This window comes from Trematomus bernacchii, unplaced genomic scaffold (genome assembly GCF_902827165.1).
Source record: "Trematomus bernacchii unplaced genomic scaffold, fTreBer1.1, whole genome shotgun sequence".
NCBI lineage: Eukaryota > Metazoa > Chordata > Actinopteri > Perciformes > Nototheniidae > Trematomus > Trematomus bernacchii.
The window spans coordinates 2675842-2696067 of NW_022987313.1; the positions used below are offsets into that span (position 1 = coordinate 2675842).

Genomic DNA, 20226 nt, shown 5'->3' on the forward strand with positions numbered 1-20226 from the left:
AGGATCTGCTTTTTATCAATTCATCCTTAACTGCATTATACTGCAAGCAGCATCAGACAAGACACATTCTTAACGATGGCTGTGGTGGCCTTGTGCTGTGGTAGCAGTGACATCTTGTGGCCTTAGAGTTGAGTTGTATGTTACACCTGTTCACAATGTATTCATTCAGTAGGGTTAGTCCATTGGTTCATATTGGTTTATATAGTTGTTGTTGTTATTTTCTACATTTGTACGTACATTTGTACAACATATTAACATTATACATTGGTTACAAACAAACAGAATCAATGATGAGATAACACGACACAATATACAACAAACGTACCTATTCATTTCACAGAAATACACTACGTAATGAAATTGTTAAAAAAAAAACACTTGGGTAGTGTCTTGATACATAGAAAGTCATAGACCCTTCCAGATGCATCACTAATTACACAATAAAGAGCTAATGCTTTGAAGTAAAAACTACAATGTTTCCCCTCTGAGATCTGAAGTATGAAGTAGCCTGAAGGAAAGTACTGAAATTACAAATACTTAAAGTACATGTACTTAGCTTAGTCTTTTGTGTAGATTTTTTTTTTTTAATTATTCTGTTCTTCAAAATAGTCATGGAAGAGTTGTCGGACCTCCTCAGCCTGACTTTGGTCGATGCTGTGGGTTAAAGGCTGTTTGTGTGTGGGCTGAGGGCTCTCTGCCTCTGTCACCTCCACCTGCCACTCCGCCCTGAAGGCGTCTCCATGGGACTCACACATGTTGTGCAGGATGCAGCAAGCTAGAATCATGGTGGGCACCACGTCCAGTCCACAGTCGTTCCTCTTGCTCAGACACTGCCAGCGTGCCCTGAGTTTTAGCAGTGCCTCCTCAGACACACGCAGCGCTCTGGTGAGCTGCCCATTGAAGCGCCGCTGTGGCTGGGTCAGTACTGTGCTGCTGCCCCTGCCCTTTTCCTCAGGATAGGCCTTCATTAGCCAGCTCTGCAGAGGGTAGCAGGCCTCCCCCAGCAGCACATACCTGAACACAACAGATGATTTTTACATGCAAAAATGACTACGCATTGCAAAATGTAAGCTCTTATCCAGCTTAAACCAGTTTGGTCGGATACTAATTGTAAATATGTTGCATGTTTGAGAGGATTGTGGCAGCACTAACTGGTCTGAGGTTCAATTATGGCGCAACAATTAAAATCCTAAACACAATGGCCTTAAATGTGTAGTACTGCACATTTGTGTATCGGATGTTGTAGTAGAACAAGTTAAATCCAAGAGGATCCATTAGCCTAACACCTTACCAATTGAAAATACTTGCACCGACTTGTAGTTTGTTGGTGTGAAACTGTTTATGCTGAAGTGTTTTATATAGTAAAGTTTTAGAATGTGATATAAGTGTATGGCCATTGTGAGCAATGGCACTTGAGACCAAGTGTGTAATACGACTTGGATTATACTTTACGTGATGTAGGAAATATGTAAACAGATGTTTTTATAATAGTATTGCTGTTCGTAAACGCAGCCCCTGTTTACTTGAATTTATCAAGAATTTAGCTAACAAGGGTTGGATCATTGAGACAAAAGATCATTTTGTTTATGTTTGTGAGACATGTGACCTACTTAGTACTGAATTGAACCCTGACTCAACCGTCATGCTTTTAACTTTACCGGAGTGAATTTCCCATGAAGACAGGTGGCAGGGCAGGCGACAGTCCTCCCTCTGCAGCTGTGGCACACAGCGATGAGTTCTGGAAGATGTCAGCTGGGTCCGTCCCACCTGGGAAACTGGCACATACATCCCAGAATTGCCCCCGGCCACTAACAGCCACCTGAAACACAAAAGACACAGAAAGAGGCACAAGGTCAAAATCTGAAAAAAAGCAAACAAATATTTTCAACAGCACTTTTGGACGCCCTCTCTACCTGTGACAGCACTGAGAGCCAGCCTGCAGGGTTGGCATAATCGGACGCGTTGTTTGATGGCGTGATGATGGCTGTGTGGAGTGTTGCTACGGCAGCGACACAGTGAGGGAAGCCCCAATTGGACAGAAAGAGCCGAGCTGAGTCCTCCATCTCCTGCTCACTGGGGGGCCGCAGGTAGATGGAGCTGAGGAGTGCCACGATGGCGTGACACATGTCCCTAACACACCTGCACACAGTGGACTTCCCCACTCCAAACAGGGTACTGATGGTGCGATACTCGATGTTGGACGCCAGGCGCCACAGAGCCACTGCTACGCGTTTCTCCACCGGCAGCGCCAGGCGGAAGCTGGTGTCCTGGCGAGCCAGACGGGGCCTCAGCTTGTCACACAGGTAGAAGAACGTCTCCCTGCTCATTCGAAACTTATCGAGCCAATCAGAGGGCTGGAATTCTGTCATCACCACCCGCTCCCACCAATCAGTGCTTGGAGTGGTGGACCATGGACGTGTGCGGACGCGGACGTTGGAGCGCATACCTCCTGCTATCATCATCTGGGGAAAAGAAGATTAATAATAAAAGTTACATTTTTCTTTAAATTAATTCACATAATTGTATCTCACTAGTCACAACTCTCACAACATTTGACAACAGAATGGTGTAAGCAGGGAAATCTAAGGCCATAAATATAAAAACATTAAATATAACCTGCTACGGTTAGTACAATAACAAACTATACTTCTTCTATCATTGCTAATATAACAAACAGATAAAGAACAGATGTCAAAACAATGCATTGTTGTGTTTTTTTTCTGCGCCTTTGTTGAGATCTATGCAGCCTAGCACCTGGCTTTACTTTTTATTTTTGTTTGTATAACTGCCACTTTTCTGGTATTTTAGCAGAAATAGATATTTTTAAAACCAGTAACCAATCTTTTAATCCTGGCTCTGTTGTAGGGTTTTATATTTTAAAGTTATACTATTCAGAGAGATGTCATAATCATCTTTATGATTTATTTTGACTATATTCTGTGAATGATCATGACTTGTTTCATTTTATTTAATTACCATGCAAGTCCTTGCTTGTAAAGCACTCTGAAGAGCATTGATTTGTTTGAAAGGTTTATCTGTTGCAGGATTTTGGTTTTATTTTCCTTTTTTGTAATGTATTATCTGCAGCTCTATTTCAGTTCCTCTTCCAAGAGATACTCTATAAGTCTGTATTTTCCACAGCAGGTTGTTAAAAAATAAGTGGAAAGAGGAAGAGACAAACACTGGACCCAATTGACTGTAAAATGTGAAAAGTTAATCGGGAGGGGGGGCTTGGGAGGGTCTCTAGCTTACTTCAATGAATAAGTCTCACACAAATAGTGTTTTTACAAACCACAAATCTAATGTTTATAAACTGTTGTTGTGCCATGTAATGTAGCCTGATTGAATGCCATATTTAGCCTTTACATATGACGGTGAATATGCTTGGATATGAAAAGAGCCAGAGAGGGACTGACTGACCATGAGCATCCTCCTCTGCCTCTGGAGGAAGTACTGCCGATGTCTGATGCGTCTCTGGATCTCACCGCGCCTCTGAGTGTTGGCGTTGTTTAAATCTCTCCTGCGCTTCAGCAGCATGTAAGTCATCAGGAACATGAAGGGCCGCAGCTGCTCCTCTTCCTCCATGTGGACAAGTGTAACCACGAGGCAGCACGCACGGCATTAAGGTACAGTGGTGACAGTAATGTAATGTAAATGAAGAGCCTCGACACAGCTAACGCTACTGTCATTTCACTACAAAGCGTAAAGTGGTGTACTTCCGCTTTCTTTCTGTTTGTGTCGGTCTTCAGCCTCTGCTGGTGCTGCCATCTAGTGGATGAATGTAAGAAGTGTTGTCGATTACTGTATGTCACTACCTTTATATAGAGTCTGTTGGTTAATATATAACTCTTATAACAAATACAAATTAAAATATACACATGTAAATGGAGATTGGGCCTATTTGTTGACTTTTGTTTTAGCATTCAGTATAAGACATAATACATTTCATGAAAAGTGTATTGTTAGTCATTTTTCTATATGTTTTCCAATAGCTGCATGCAATAGACAGGAATGCATTTAAATATTGTTTTAAATGATTAATATTTGTACCCAGAATAATTTAATGTCAAAAGAATACACTGTTAAATGATTACATTTCAAATTGTAGTTAAATTAAGATCTCTTCCACTTTATTAAGTTAAATTATAGACATCAAACAATATGTTTTACAAGTGTTATCTTCCAAACAATGGAATTATAGGGTTGAGTGGCATTCTTGAGCAGAGGTAATATATGTAAGTGTAGATTTGAGGTTACAGGAGGTGCACAGAAGGTATTTATTAACTCTAGAACATACTTCAGATTGTTTTACATTCATAAATTATGAGAAACGGGCAAAAAAAAACCTAGGACAAAACTTTCACCCGAGTGATAAAGAGCTCTGCGGCTGCGTTCTCAAATTCCTTTGCATCCATATTCCCCCTGGGGCCCCTTGTCTGGGCTGTAGCCATGGCCTGACCAAGCTTGTATGGGGAAATCTTGGCACTGGCCTCCAGGTAGCGCTTAGCTTTAACATTAGCCTCCAGACAGGAATTAGATTTAGTATTAGCATTAACACAGGAGTTAGCCTCACTGCCTTGGGAAGTCTCCAGGGCTTCCCTTAACGTCCCCAGCACGGCCAGGCCAAGTGCCCGCGAGGCAGGCCCCTCGTCAGGGCAGCACACCTCAGCGTAAAGCCTCTGAGCCTGCCGGATGTAGTCTGAGAAAACTGCACATGTGAGCACACCGTGACGGAAGACATCATAAGGGACGGCCTCGTGGTCTTGGCAATGGAGGCGTCGAAGGAGCGGGGCGGAGGTGGAGGCAGGGACTCCACCTTCACTGCACAGGCACTGCAGAGTCTGTGTGTAGAGGCCTCCCCTCACTCCCCCTCCCACTTCTGTCTGGCTGTCGGTACAGGAGCCTTCAGGGCACTCAGGAACCTCAGCTGGACGTCTGCGAGGCCCGGTGCTGTTTAAAAGGTCGTAGGCCACACAGACGTTGTTGCTGAAGGCAGATCTGGGTTTAAAATGAGAAATGGGATCAAATAAGATAAGATACAAGATAAAACAACACTTTTTGTTCATTCTGAAGGAAATTATTTTGCCACAGATAATGCAAAATCTCTATTTCTGTTGAGTGACTGACAATAAACTTAAGTCTTTAATGGTCATTTATCACGTTCTGTCAAGGCTTCTTAAAATATTCCAAGGCGGTAGTAAAGATAAATTGTTAATAAATCAATCAATTGCGCAGTTCCATCTAATTGGTGAATTCAAAAGATACAAGAGTAACTTAAGTGTCATGGTGAAGGAGGATAAACAGTAAATAATTTACCAAGGATTAGCCATTTGTTACACTATAAAACTTACATTTCGCAGTTTCTTATCAGTGCAATTGACTATGAAAAATAATTGACTACATAGGTGGTCACACAGACCCAAAAACAACAGACTTCTACAGTCTCTCATAAACATGCACAGAGAGCAATGATTAATTTGTTTTATCTTATATCACTATAGAGGCTATAGAGGTTTCAAAATGACACTAATGTAAGATTACAAAGAGCAAAAGATAACATTTGCTTAATTAAATAGACTGCTGAAGTATAATCATATGTTCTATTAGAATAATATTTGGTTCATTATTTCAAAAAAGCAATGTCGAAGGGTTGTGGTTTAGGACCGTAAATCTCTGTGCCCTGACCTCTGGGAGTGGTGTGCCAGCCGCAGGTGCCACAGAGCCCGATTGAGATGCTGCTGCTCCTGCGCGCTCTGCGGCCCGTTGTTCATCTGATCCGCATCGCCGCATCCAGCTGTGCCGGGCTCTGTCACCGAGGCGAGGTTACAGAAGTGGTCGGCTAGGAACCCGATGGGATCGTCCGACCTGGCCTCCACCATCTTCAGAATGGCCCCGCGGAGCAGCTCTCCCACCCCGGCCTGCGACAGAAACTCCCTGTCGCAGTCCGATTTGGTGGCTTTCCCATCGGGCATCCCTGGAGGAGCTGCCCCGGACCGGCGCTTCTCCTTGTCCGCCATAGCTGATGACGTCCCGTGATGCAGCAACGGAAGTGATTTAATACCGGTCGGGAGCATGGATGTATAATAAGAACGTCGGGAGACAGGAAATGGACCGGTTTATTTCGGTGTTACATATCGCAAGAAAAAGCAGCGAAATTATCCGATTTCTACAACAGCCGAAAGCCTTAAAAAAGAAGATCTGTCTCCAAAATCACTCCGCTCTGTCTGCTGGTTGCTAGGGACGCAGTCTGACGCGTCAAATAGTCCGTTCTGGGGCGCGTAGGGATTCTGATCCCTAATGTTAAGGTGCTCATTAATTCCCATTCCTCTCACTCTTTGTGAAATCCATTTTATTTACTGAAATAGAATCTGAACACGATGTTGCTGTTAAGTGAAACACAGATTAAGAATATGGAATAATAACAACATTCTAAGTTGTTACACTACCACAGTTAGGAATCATTTTACATACTAGTGCAGATACAATACAGGCTAAGATAAAGCACCAAAACAACAAACCAATACTTTTTAGTTATACATTTCTTTGAGGATAAGGTATATGTGGAAGCTAATGTTTGTACATTTGTGTACAGTTTAATTTTTTGTTTGAATCAGAAACTGTTTGAGGAATAGATGTAAACAAATAACATTTTAAAACAGTAGATGACATTGTTCTTACCCATTCTTTTTTTACCATTACCATGTTTTTTCATATGGTGTGTCATATTGCAACAAACGCCATTGCTCGTTAATGCAAATAAAATACATGTAACTTCAGATGTGGCTCAATAGAGGGAAAGGTACATTTAAAAAAAATGTAAACAACAATTAATGCCTCAGAAATGTTACGTTTAAAGGGGACCTATCATGCAAAATGCACTTTTGTACGTCTTTTACACATGAATATGTGTCCCCGGTGTTCCAGGGAACTCACCAAGTGTCAGAAAACACAACCCTCTCTATTTTCCTCCATACCCAAATCTCTAAAAAAGGGGCTGCAACGGATCTGATAAAAACTGATCCAGATTTGAACACTGTCCTGACGTCAGGACAGTGGCGCTACGGCTATTGGGCCAACTCCACCAATCAGGAGGAGACAGCCACGGCCATTGCCGTTCGAAAGCGCTGGAGACGCTGTAGTACATATGCCAGGCCTCTAGATGGTGCTGTTCTCACTGAATCTGCCCTTGCAAAAACAGAGCTAAAAAATGTCAAATTGAGCAAAATGAGGCATGGCTAAAATGCATGATCTGTTTGGTATTTTGAAAAAAAAAAAGTATAAATATGCCTTATATAGGTATGGTCCTACACTATATTATTCAAATATAGCATGATAGGTCCACTTTAAGCAATATTTTAAGGTTTAATGTATAGAACATGATAACAGCCCAGGTTATTGCTAAACAAAACGGTCAATACAGCATCCATATTTTCATCATCTATCTTTAAACAAAACATATGGATGTCTACATAATGGCCGTGATATACATACCAACATACAGTAAGTTAGGAAGATGGCCTTCGATCATCAAACAACAAATACATCATTTATCAATAACGTTTTTTTTTAAATGGCTGCACGATCAGTCTCATGTTTGTTAAACATATGAACCTATTTCTAAGAACGTTACTGTACAATTGGATATTAAATATGCATTGCACACACAAAACTACTTACAAGCAAATAAAAAGCTTTTACTCGTTAAAATATTCAGTACATGGTTAACTCTGCTTAAAAAAAACAGATATTTTTAACAAAATAGCCTGCTTTGAACACTGTTACGCCACGTGGAGATTATTGAAGTGTACTCCATATATGCCTCTGTTGATGCTCAACAGCTATAGAGGACGACTGCATTAATGATATTTAAATGTTGCAGCACCATGCCATTTTTTTTTAATAGGCCAAAACTTGTTGAATACCTATGTTGTTAAATGCATCCTACATAAATGTCAAGTTTACTTTGAAAGTTGTAAAACTAGTGTTATTGTTTTTTGCAATGATAGACAAATCAACTTTACAGTTAAGTGTTGTTAAGTTTCACTTGTTGGGCTGTAGTGTTATAATGTCATAATGCAATGTCTGCGTCACCGCCTTGTGCATGGATGCCATTTGTTTGCGGCACATGGTTACCGTTGGTGAGGACTACTTTCTTTGAAGCAGTCACATGACCGTTGATGTAGGCTGCTTGTGGAGGCAGGAAGTTCCTCTGCAGCTTGTGCTCCAGCAGCATGTGGTTCTGGGGAGGAAGGCCCAGGCACGCTCTGAAAAAGACAAGGCGGGAGACTGTTATCAACTTCTGTCACCGAATGAAACGCATAAATAGCACACCTGTTTATAAGCATTGTAACACCCAATAGAATAAGCTCCTGAAAAATCACACCGTAACCTTTGTGGATGTGATAAAGGATGTGATAAAACCCAATGATGATATAACTTGACCAATAATGTAATAAAATGAAAAGAGGACGTTGTTGGCAAAATGAAAAGAACATTTTATGGAGATTAAAGCTAGCCCTGTCCATACCTCATGATGTTTATTATGCTGGCCCTCTGGCGGAAGAATGCGTTGATGACCGGGGTCCCTGATGGGACAAGGGGGGCCTTGCAGAGGAAGGAGAGCAGGGCCAGGACACTGTGGAAGGACTGGAAGTCCTCCTCCCCCTGGGGTCTGACAGCAATACGCTCACAGAGCTCCGTCAGGATCACCAGGTCCAGGATGATCGGGCTGGCTAGCAGAGAGTCCTGTTGCAGAAAGTGACAGGAAGAAAGACAGTTGAGTAATGGTGTAATCGAGGGGGAACGGAGAAGTTGAAGACATTTATTTTTTCTCAACCAACATAATGTGCACTTGCAGGAATAGCATCTATTCTACACTATAGCAGTGACTTTTTTAAGACTACCACTGGGAGTCACCAAATCAAAACTTTTCATATCATACAGACTGGCATTGGTGCCAACTACACTGATGCAGATAAAATGACACCACATTGTTTCAAGCGTTTGGCTGTTTTTTTAAACCATGATTCGACAACTTTAGTTGTTCTAGTTAACAAAAAATTCACCATTTATAAGATAGGAAAGTAGTTATTTTCAAGCAACTTATGTGGAGCATTTTTTTAACACATTGTGTTCTCTATAAACATTTGGTTAACCTGGCATAGTCATGCAACCAGAGTAGGTGTTTTCGTGAAGAAATGGTGGTGGATTAAAGCAGGTAGGCCAGTGAAACATGAAATAACTTTGTAAATGACGTGAAGATGTCTCTTTAAATTAGCTCCAAAACTTGCTAAGAAGGATTAACAGTAAGCTCTAGCACTCCTGAGCCTCCGCCACCATAACCACTGTCAGATAAAGAAGAAACGCTTTGAACGTTGTGTTGAGCAAGCAATTACAATTTGAACCCTCACATTGGAAATTGCTCTGATATGCCATATTTTACAATTTTTCACTTTCATGTTTTACAGAAACAGATTTAGCGGCCACTGACCTCGCAGGTGTTGTGCAGTGCGATGGTATTGGTCCCTCCCATCATTATTTCAGAAGTGTATTCATCCATGGCGCGCTTGCTGTCGGCCACATAGGGGACATACTTAATCACCACCTGAAAGAACAGAGACAGTTAACAAGTGTGTTGTCTTCAGTCAGATTTTACATGGAGCTCATTCACTTTCTGAGTCTGAGTCACTCACACAGTGGTCAGGTTTCTCTCCCGGCTGGTACAGGATGGGGTTGGACTGCACCATGTCATCCACCACGTTGCTCTTGGAGATCTCCTTGGAGCGGAACTGCTCCGGAGCAGACAGGTTTTTCCCATCGTTGTTGCCGAGGTGATTGTAGCTGACAATGGATTTCGGCTGTCGAGGGGGGGGGGGGGGGGGGGGGGGGGGGGGGAGGAACTTATTGAAATGTCTTTGTTCAGGAAATACAGTGTAGTGCAAGTTTCAAGCTGTCATCTTATTTTGTGTCTGGACAATTCAACTGGAGCTCTCCCTTAGGGTTCGTCCTCTTTGTTTGACCCGTTATGTTTATCCTAAAAGGAACCCAGATTATAAATATATATTTTAAAGCCATCGCAGGCATGATTGTGAATTAGGGCTCGATGAATTTAAGTGATTTACTGAAGTTGCTACATTCCAAATGATTAGATTTAAATATGTTCACGGTGCTTTAATGTATAAGTATGTGTCTTGAATTGATGCGTCTCTATTTTCTTGTAAACATCTGAGATTTGATGTGTGTAACCAAACCAAAACTATAAATGCTGCAGTGTGTGGCATTGGTTTATTCTACAGAATAGAATAATTATGTCCCCATACCTTTACACATAAACATACAGAGGTTAATGGGACAAATATAGTTATCTGAACCAGATGATATTTGATTGTTTCTGAATTTTTCCTCTTGGATATAAAAACATCTCTGAAATCATAAGCCCCCGTATTTTAGCCTATATAGTTTTTCGTGATTGTTACAACCACTCAATCTGGTTGATATCAGATCGTTACTTCATTAATCCTCCTTCCTTCTATCAGCGCACCATTTTTTTCTCACCTTGATACCTGAACTGACCAGGAAGTCAACCAGCACTGACTTGATCTTGGTCTGACCGGATTTGAAGTCGTCTCCTCCGATGAACACTCCTTTCTGCACGGCCAGCTCTATGGCTCCAGGTACAAAGGTGTTCTGCGGGGAGCCGTTGATGTAGGCACAACCCTCCAGTATGCTGGCAACTGCAAACAGAGTGGAGGGAGAAACCGCTGCTCCAGTCTGACGATGTAGAGAAAAAAACAAAGAAATCATGTCTGTAAACGAGTGCATCATCACAGCTTGACTCACGAGGCGTTTATTTCCCCCGAGACTCTCCTCACATCGTCTTTGCGGCACAATTCTATTGTTGCCTTCATGCCTATCTGAAATTGAGCTATTTGCTGAAGATCACAAGTCTGTGAAATAGACTATTATCGTTGCTGACAGCAGTACAAGCATGCTGAAGACGGGAGATAAAAAAATAAACTCATCCATGAGGAGCAAATCATAATTTCCTTCCCCTGATCTGATATAAAAGGAAAAGCTGACTCATTATGGCATTTCATCTACAAATCCACAGTGAAGTGTTAGGGGAGCTAATCTCCTCATCCTCTAAGCTTTATTAATCACTAAATGTGATGAAGGATTACTGTTTGGTCCTCGGCATTAGGAGGAAATTAAAGTTGAATTCATGACTACTGGCCACCATCACAATTTAGGTTGGTTTCTAGGACAATTTAAGTTAATCTCTGCTGTAACACACTTAAGGATCGGTCTCTTTAGAGTTTCAACTTTGGAATATATTTTATACGTTTGGAAGTTTTCTGACCAAACTCTGTTCACAGCTCCGGCTCTCACCTTGATGGCAGCAAGCAGGTTCTTGGCAGTGTCATTGACCCCAGGTATGATATCACAGAAGCGCTCGGTGTTGGCGGTCCACAGAACAATGACTTTGTCCACACCACTCGACTGACGGAAGTCTCTGATGTCAGCTCTGATCTGCTCCATCTAGAAAAGCACAGTCAGATAAGACATTAAGGCCTCCTTCACACGGGAACGTTTGCGTTTATGCACAGTATGCGTATTCAAAAAAGTCTTCCGTTCACATGCATTCGTTTCATTTAACGTGTCTGTTCAAACGAGACCGCTGGAAACGCTGTAGTACATATGCCGGGACTGTAAGTGGCGCTGTAACTTCCGCCAAAATACACCAAAAGCAGCGAAGAAGACCAGCCTGGAGCAGCCCCGCAGCAATGTTGCCATGGCTACCCTTCTGTTTATGCCCCGCGGTGTATTTAGCAACATGTAGTTCATGTAATTCTCCATGTCCACTTGTTGCTGATGGTTGTGGTAGAGGAGCTGTAGATTTTGCACTAATATCTGTAGCATGGTCAGTAGCAGTAGCACTAGCAGTGGCTACTGACAGGAGGAAGTGTGTGTGGCGATTGCTGGTATTCAGCGGGATATAGTAATTTCCTCAGCATATGGATAAATGCAACGGGGAAGTTAACTGAAAGAAACCGAATCTGTGGATATTGCATCGACCGACCAAGAAGCACGTCTCTGTGGAGAGGACGGCTCAGAAAGAGAGATATTCTCTACAAACACCGGGTGAGATCGCTCCTTTGTCAATATAATGGATCAATGCATGAAATCTGACTGTTTATTTTGTTTAAGGAGTATATTGGGCGTTAACAATTCTGGTTTGCCTTTTATAATATTATTTCGTTCAAGAACCCCTTGTGCGTTTAATTAACACAGCTATTTTTGATAGTTGCTACAGCAGTGAGCAGGAGAGGTGGGGCTATCGTTATTTTTTCAGGAAATATTCGTATAGAGGTGATTACACGGACTCGGTTGACCCCCCAGAGCGTTTCGTTTGCAAATCTATCCACCTTGGGACCCGTTATCGTTTGTGGGGTCAGTTTCTATCGGCCTCGTGTAAATAATAGGGCTATACGCACGCGAAACTATGCAGATCCAAGCAGTTTTCTCCTCGTGTAAACGGCGCCTAAATGTGAAAGGACAAAATGAAAATGCTAATAAAGAGACTTGCAGTGCTTTCACATATTTCACCTGTTTGGTTTAACTCAGGTCTGTTTGATTGGTTAGTACGGTTCATTTTGTCTGGTGTTAAGCTGTCATTCAAACCTTAGAGTGGACAGGACAACTGACTCTATTGCAGTTTGTTTGTAAAAACCAACCAAAGGATTTCAAGGAAAGCAGATGTGTGATTTTGGCAACATTTCAAAAGCTTAAAAACTAAATCCATCTAATGATCATAAAATCTAATTAGGAAGTGATCTTATGATGTATCTGTATAAGGAAGTATATACCCTATTCATGCATATCAACACTTAAGCGCGTCAGCAGGGGTATTTCCCTTGAGTAATGGGTCAAAAGCTGTTAAAACTGCTGTGCATGTATCCGACTCCATGTATTTTATCAGTCCATTAACTCCATTAAGAAGTGTTTGACGCAATCTCACAGTAATCAGCCCCCATTCATTACTGTATGCTTCATGTGCAGCTTTTGTAGCCTAGAGCCTCGCTAGCCTAATAGTCGTTTTGCAGTCTAATAATACGATTAATGCTTATAATCAGTTATTCCTTGTGACACCAAAGAACATTAATATACAAATCAGAAGCTTTAAAGAGCTGCATAAATGTCTGTCAATGTGAACATGAACCAGCCAAGAGCTATAGTGCAACAATATTTTATTTTCCCCTTGGTCTGGACTAAAGGTTTGAAAGCACCCTTAAACCTGCTGGTGTAACAGACCGAGGGTTACCTGCTCCGCCATGCTCCCAGTGAGGACGTTGTCGGCACGATCCTCCTGGTTTGCCGCGATGAAATCAGGGAAGTAGATGGAGGGTCTGGGTTTCAGGCCGCTCATGTGAGGTCTCAGCTGCTCTTGCAAAGACCAGTCGAACACCTGAGCTCTCTCCATCGCACTGCCAAGATCCATTGAGGAAATATCCCAGCCTAAAAACACAAACCCACTTCAAAGTTAAAAAAAAACACTGAATTCCTTCAAATCTAAAAGGGCTGACTTATGAGAGTCATTACTTTGATCCTATAAAAGTCTACAGAAGCTCTATGAATAGATTACCCTGTTAAAGCTATTCCCTTATGAAGTAACAGACTACATTGCAGTTAAGGACACCTCTGACCATCTTTACCTCATGGAGAGGCTCTCCATGAAGCTGCCCTGAGGCCAGAAATCCCTGCTGTTAACACTGCAGTTACCTCACTCTCAAGTTTTGTATCAGTTCTTAAACCTTGAGCAGAATATCAGTAATTGTCCGTACCGTCAAAGACTATATCATTAGGGTGCGCCATGGGTAGGAGGTCACGGAGGGGCACGTTGACCTCGCCCTCTGGCCCTGATCCCAGACAAACAGTAGACGCCTGCAGGAGGGAGCCGAAGTAGTTCGCTTTCTGAAGAATGTGAAAGATAAAGGAGATAAAGACACTGGTTAAATTCCCTTTAAGGACTTTTTTATTTAAATGGGTTTAAGGTTTTATAAGTGTATTAAATCCAATGAACCAGAGGAACAAGCTCATAAAGGCAACAATGTATGCCCATATAAGGGAAATCCCTGAGCCCAGACTCAGTTAAGCCCTTAACACTCTATTGAGCATGTCAGCATAACCAGCTTATAATGAGTCTGTACCACTGTATCGGGGGACATATTTATAAAATAGGACAAAAGTTTCTCTATTAGCTTCTTACTGGCAGTCAACGGTTTCTCACATCACATGATAGTCTGGTTATAAAGATTTCATTCACAATCTAGACGTTTTTGTTGAAAGAAGAATAATTGCAGTGTTTCATGATGTAGCTGCAACACTACAAATGTAAGCTTTATACAAGAGATTACTATTTTTCAAGCAGTCAGCAACTGGTTTGCATTCCTTTCTGTACAGTATGGTTACATAATCAAAGCCAGGCGTGTAACTGTCAAAGTTAAGTGGTTTTACAGGGTTTCTTCAGTTAAGGTTCATTAGATTTAAGGCGTCATCATTATCGAAGTTAAGAAAAAAAATTGTACGCACATTTTTCCAATATCTAGATCTGTGTGACATTATAAGAGATGCATTTTGTAATTATTCTTTTTTTATGAGTTGTGAGACAATATTTTGGGAGAAGACTTTTAAGGATGCAGAATAATCCTGTTTAATGTGGAGTAACCATCTCAAATACAGCACATCTTAAGTCTGTGCCACTGGTTTCCCCACACTTTTCCCTATTTGTATTTATACAGGTGTCTTTCTGTAACTCATCTAACCTTCATTCCCATCTTGGTTCTCCAGGTGAGATCCAGCTTGTTGGCCAGCACGGCTGCAGTCACTGTGGTCCCGTTGTTCCCTCCCCATCCCACCAGCATCACACCCAGCTTGGGCACACGTCTGTCTGTGCGGAAGGTCATCTTGGTGGTGCGGGGAGTCACCTGTTTCCCAATAAAGAGAAAACTTTACAAGGACACTGTACAGATGCCAAACACTGATGCATGTCTCAGGTTGTCAGAAAGGTCCACTTACTGTGACTCTGTTCCCCTCTTTGTGAACGGATGAGGTCTGGTACTCATACTCGGACTCAATGTGTGTATCTGTGTACCTCACATTAGGGCTGTTGACATCAATGTTGAAAGACATGGCTGCAGAATCTGCAAAAAGAGAAACAAAGATAATGTGTTTAATGTCTTCCTCTGTATCTGGAAATATTTAAAATCGGTTTGCAATACACATACACACATGTTATTGTGTTTATTAGTGTATACATGTATTAAAAATGTATCCAAGATAAGTGGTAATATTTAAGATGAATCTAAAAAGTATCTTGCCACAGTTTACAGGTAGGCCTATGTATACATTTCCAAATTAGATGGACAAACGTTACAGTATAGGAATCATTGATGGCCAAAGTCAAGATTTTAATCAATATAATTTTTGAATAGAGCAAACAAGAGGCAGTGGCACTATAGTTGAGGGTTGTTGTCACTGACTTGCAGCGGCAGCAGCTGGCTTTTATTGTTTTTCAGATAAAGCTAAGCTAAAATATGCTAATACAGTTTGGCCCTTGTTGCCATAGCAACATGAAGATGTATGCAGTTGAGGAGCAAGACTGTTTCCAGATTACTCATAATAAATCCATGCAAAGTATGCATGTTTCACATTTCATACACCAGTGCAACCCAACAAGTCAAATAAAAAAATTAAAACACATGATTTAATATTAAATCTACTCCAGTTATTACATATCAATGATATCATAATCAAACGTAAATATTCTTATTGACAGGTAATACAAAATATCTATTTACATGCAGTTGAAAAGTAAGTAGTGAGTGTCCTGCAGTTAGCTGGACTGCCCCACGCTATGTGTCGCAGCCATAGACTGTAAAGGTTGCAGCCCAAACTGGCAACCCCATGAATAACTTTCCGTTACCCCGGACCACGCCTCTTCAGGAGACCTGAAGCAGTTCTGAGTCGGTTACAGATTATGACAAATTCTTTATCTTTACAGACAACAAAGTACCCAGGCCACAAGTCAATTACCCTTCGAACACGGCCACGAAAAAATTGACATTTTATATACGATTACATTTTCAGGAAAAGTACGTCATTTTAAACAAAGGTATCAGTCTCAGGAACAGACTCACCAGAGATCTGGCAACGCAGCACTTATTTTGTACAACTTTGTCAAAATGTTAAGGCAACATCTAATGAAAAAACGTGTTAGTTATAGTAATTAAGCTTAATCCATTACTTTTGTAAAACAGAAATATTTAAGACCGAGCCAACAAAGGGACAGGAAGTCCCAATACTTGTACGCCACTCGTAAATGCGTCACCTAAAATCACAGAGCATCGTTGGTTGCCTCTACTCTGTCCGGCATCCCTTAATTACAAAACGGAATAGATTTTCTAAGCAATTACTGTCAGACCACCTAGTACTATTTCTGTCAATGAAAAACTAAGAAACAGATATCAAATGAATGACTTGCTCATTTGAACTAAACCCGGAAACACACCCACCTTCTTCCTCTTGGAGTTTAAAAATGACTGTAAGTATCTTTGTTTAAATGAAGCAGGTGCTGGTGTGTGTCGCTTGCAGGAAATGTCCAGTCCTTTTCCTCAAAAAGAAAAGGTATTGCCTGCTTGTCTCACTACGCACATATGATTATTCTCTCTTTAAACTGCACTGCTCAGACGTGTTCAGGGCTCCGGCCAATCAGAGGGCTCCATGCAGCTGGTGGTTTGAAGCGCTGGAGCGAAACAGCCAATGTGTGATCACGTTGAGAGAGACTTTGGGCGGGACTTAAGAACATGTCACATTCCTGAGACTCTGAAAACTGGAAAAGGCGATGAAGAGTTTATATTAATTGATTACAGATTGGGGTTGTTTCCTGCCTGTAGAATGATGAAGGATGACTGTAAGGAATATCCTCATACAGTTGAATAAAATAAATGATCTACTGCTGTTACCTGCACTCTAATTACTGTTTTATATAATCAGGGCCGGTTTTTGGCATAGGCGACATGGGGAGTAGCATGAAGCTGCAGCGTCGGAGACTGCAGTTTCAGGACGCAGTCCTGGGACCGCACTCCTAGGAGTAGGACCGTTATATATACAGTCTATGAGTAGGACCCTAGTTGTTCGTGACACTGCCACCTAGCGAGTGCAGTGTTGCCAACTTGGCGACTTTCTCGCTAAATCGGGCGACTTTCCAAACCCTCCGGCTACATTTTTTTGTCAAAAGCGACTAGCGACAAATCTATGGGATTAGTTTTGTTTCATAAAGATAAAGCAACACTTTCTCAGAATCAAGCAAAACTAAGAGTTTAAGAGAAAAAAAACTGAGTCAAGCAAAATAAATGTAATTTAAAAAATAAAACTATAAATTGCAAACAACTTTTTGTTTGCAGTTCTCTTTGCTTCTTTCTCAATGATCAGACTTTTGCTCTCGCTGCAGCTCTTCTAGTTTGCGCTCCCTCATTTTTTGTTTTCGATTTTGACACAAACGTCCCAGGTGGGCGGGAATTTGGCTACTACATTTTTGAGTGACAGCCCACTACACCACATATCATACTTTTGCGACCTGGCTCAAAAGGCCACAACAAAGAGGAGACACAACATGTTCACGGGTAGAAAAAGATGTTTATTTAAACAAGTAGTTCAAATTAACCAAATTAATCAAGTGCAAAACTAACATGAGGCATGAGGTGTGAATATCAGTGGTATCAGTCGTGTAAATGCAGGGTGAGGATTGTATGGACATGTATGTGTGAGAGTGTTGAAGTGCACAAAGTGAAGCAACTAAGAAAACTCATAACATACTCAACAAAACCAGAGGCCTGTACTACGAAGCTGGTTCAACCTAACCCGGATATGTTTGAGTTAGCCGGTTGGCCCAATCCAAAACATACGCGCTCTCGCTAAGCTGTACTACGACGCTGGTTATCAAGTGGATCGCTCAAGCCAGCCGTGTCCTATCTAGTAAGGTGCGTGTTCACATGAAAGGGGTGGTATTTGGAGCATTCTACCAATCACAAACATGGACAAGCGTACTGACAGCGCAGCGTCATACTTCCTGAATGAAAAGTGAACTTTAATATTAGTCAAATATGAAGAAGTTAAACTTTAAACATCCATGATGTGAGTGACCACTGTGTTGTAGCCACAATTAGGGACACTAATGGCGCGTTTCCACTACAGCGCGCAGCCCGGTTTAAGAGGGCTGTGACGTCAGCGGCCCGTCTTTGGTTGCGTTTCCACTTGGCCTAGTACCGGCCGGCGGGTCCTAATTCACAGTTTTTCTGGCCTCATAAAATCGTGGGTCTAGGGCCAGAGACAACGAGGCTGAGTCGGGCTGAGTATGCTAAACTAGAGAGAGAATCGCTGGCAAGGGGGCTACAACTACAACAAGATGGACATATTTGACCGTGATTTAATTGTAATACACGTTTCAAAATGATGCCGAAGTAACAACATACTGATACCGGTTAGTAAAAACCATGAATTAATGCTTTGACAAGTCTGCAGACAGACGGCAGGCGAAAAACCTTTTAAAATGCGTGTTTTCTAAATGGAGATTGGCTAAGCTAACGCAGTATATGCTCCGACCGTCCACACTCACAACAACGGCCTATACAGACATAAATAAAGCAGCGACTGTATTCGCCATGACACAGGCAGTCTGTGGTTTGTACTTGTTTAACTTTTGTCTAGTTTCTGAACATATATGAGGAGCTGTGAGCTCTGAGTGCTAACAGCTAACGGCTGTGTTGTTTTTCTGGGGTTCTCATTGAAGATGACGTCACGGCTCCGCCTACACTGCGTTACTATAGATACTACCCCAGTTCCTAAACTGTAATGGAAATGCGCCATAAAGTGAGCCAGTCCTAACGAGGCCCAGCCATACCGAGCGGGGCCGAGCGAGGCCGTGTAGTGGAAACGCGCCATAAGGTCCAAAAGGTTAAACCCCGTATTATTATTAAGAGACACATAAAACATTTTGTGGAGCAGGGTTTTGTTCATGATCTGTTTGGGTTTGATTGGGGAAAAATCGATCTGTGTGCTGATGTTGAAACTGCATGGTCTTATTTTTATCTTGGTTTTATGGAAATTATCGATAGACATGCACCCCTACGTACTTTTAGAGTAAAGGGACGAGACAATCCTTGGTTTTCTGCTGAACTGTCCAGTCTCCTACATGAGAGAAACAAGGCCTGGGCAAAGGCTAGGAAATCAGGCTCAGAGGTTGAATGGCTGCGTTTTAGGCAACTAAGAAATAGCTTCACTTCACAGGTCAAAAGTGCTAAGTCGAAGTACTATTTGTCAGTTACTACAGAAAACCTAAATAATCCTAGGAAATTTTGGAAAGCCATAAAATCGCTATCCACCGGTGAGATCCGAAATGAGCTACCTCCGTGCATTACCACAACATCTGGCTCTATATCGGACAGGGCTACTATGTTAAATTGTTTTAATGAGCATTTTGTGTCCTGCGGTTCTATGTTTGATTCTGTGACTAACTCTGCTTCTGTGAACACCACAGTCGGTGACTCTGAACAATGTGGTCTGGAAAACCCTTTCAGTTTTACTCCTTTTACTGTTGATGTTGTTCGTTAAGCTTTAACCAAGTTAGATCCTAAGAAACCGGCCGGCCCGGACAACGTGGAACCTTTCTTTTTAAAGATAGCTGCAGATTTTATTGCTCCACCTCTCACTACTCTTTTTAACCTCTCCCTCAGCACAAACACAATTCCAAAACTGTGGAAGTCAGCGTATGTCCTGCCTTTGCTGAAAGGAGGGGAGGCAACTGTTTTAAATAATTATAGGCCCATCTCTAAATTGTCAGTTCTGGCTAAGGTTCTTGAACGCCTAGTGAGTGAACAGGTAAAGGTGTTTTTATGTACAAATGACATCCTGTCTAAACATCAGTCAGGCTTCAGAAAGCAACATAGCACCATCACTGCCACAATGAAAGTGGTGAATGATGTGGCGAGTATTTTAGATAATAAGCAGAGCTGTGCAGCTCTATTTATTGACCTTTCCAAAGCGTTTGATACCGTCGATCATCGTATCTTAAAGCAGAGGCTACTCAGTATTGGCTTATCCAGCCATGCAGTGGGGTGGTTTGTGAATTACCTCTCTGAAAGGTCCCAATGTGTTCATTTTGATGGGCTG

At 41.8% G+C, this 20226-nt stretch overlaps 3 protein-coding genes across 3 annotated transcripts; all 3 read right to left on the reverse strand.

The window, feature by feature from the left end:
• Positions 1-178: 178 nt before the first annotated feature.
• Positions 179-3689, reverse strand: LOC117478016 (protein ALP1-like). The gene is made up of 4 exons (XM_034124872.1): positions 3421-3689; positions 1914-2462; positions 1659-1819; positions 179-1014 (listed from the first exon to the last, which is right to left on the reverse strand). Exons 1-4 carry the CDS (start codon positions 3583-3585, stop codon positions 585-587), a joined length of 1305 nt encoding a protein of 434 aa, XP_033980763.1. The 5' UTR covers positions 3586-3689; the 3' UTR covers positions 179-584.
• A 419-nt stretch (positions 3690-4108) lies between these two features.
• On the reverse strand, positions 4109-7056 carry tpgs1 (tubulin polyglutamylase complex subunit 1). The gene is made up of 2 exons (XM_034122485.1): positions 5686-7056; positions 4109-4998 (listed from the first exon to the last, which is right to left on the reverse strand). Exons 1-2 carry the CDS (start codon positions 6072-6074, stop codon positions 4347-4349), a joined length of 1041 nt encoding a protein of 346 aa, XP_033978376.1. The 5' UTR covers positions 6075-7056; the 3' UTR covers positions 4109-4346.
• A 286-nt stretch (positions 7057-7342) lies between these two features.
• Positions 7343-16727, reverse strand: LOC117476098 (inositol-3-phosphate synthase 1-A-like). The gene is made up of 11 exons (XM_034122473.1): positions 16572-16727; positions 15076-15200; positions 14823-14984; positions 13842-13971; positions 13322-13515; positions 11389-11538; positions 10555-10770; positions 9693-9857; positions 9491-9604; positions 8528-8745; positions 7343-8264 (listed from the first exon to the last, which is right to left on the reverse strand). The coding sequence occupies exons 2-11, from the start codon at positions 15187-15189 to the stop codon at positions 8069-8071; spliced, it is 1659 nt and encodes a 552-aa protein (XP_033978364.1). The 5' UTR covers positions 15190-15200; positions 16572-16727; the 3' UTR covers positions 7343-8068.
• Between the last annotated feature and the right edge of the window lie 3499 nt (positions 16728-20226).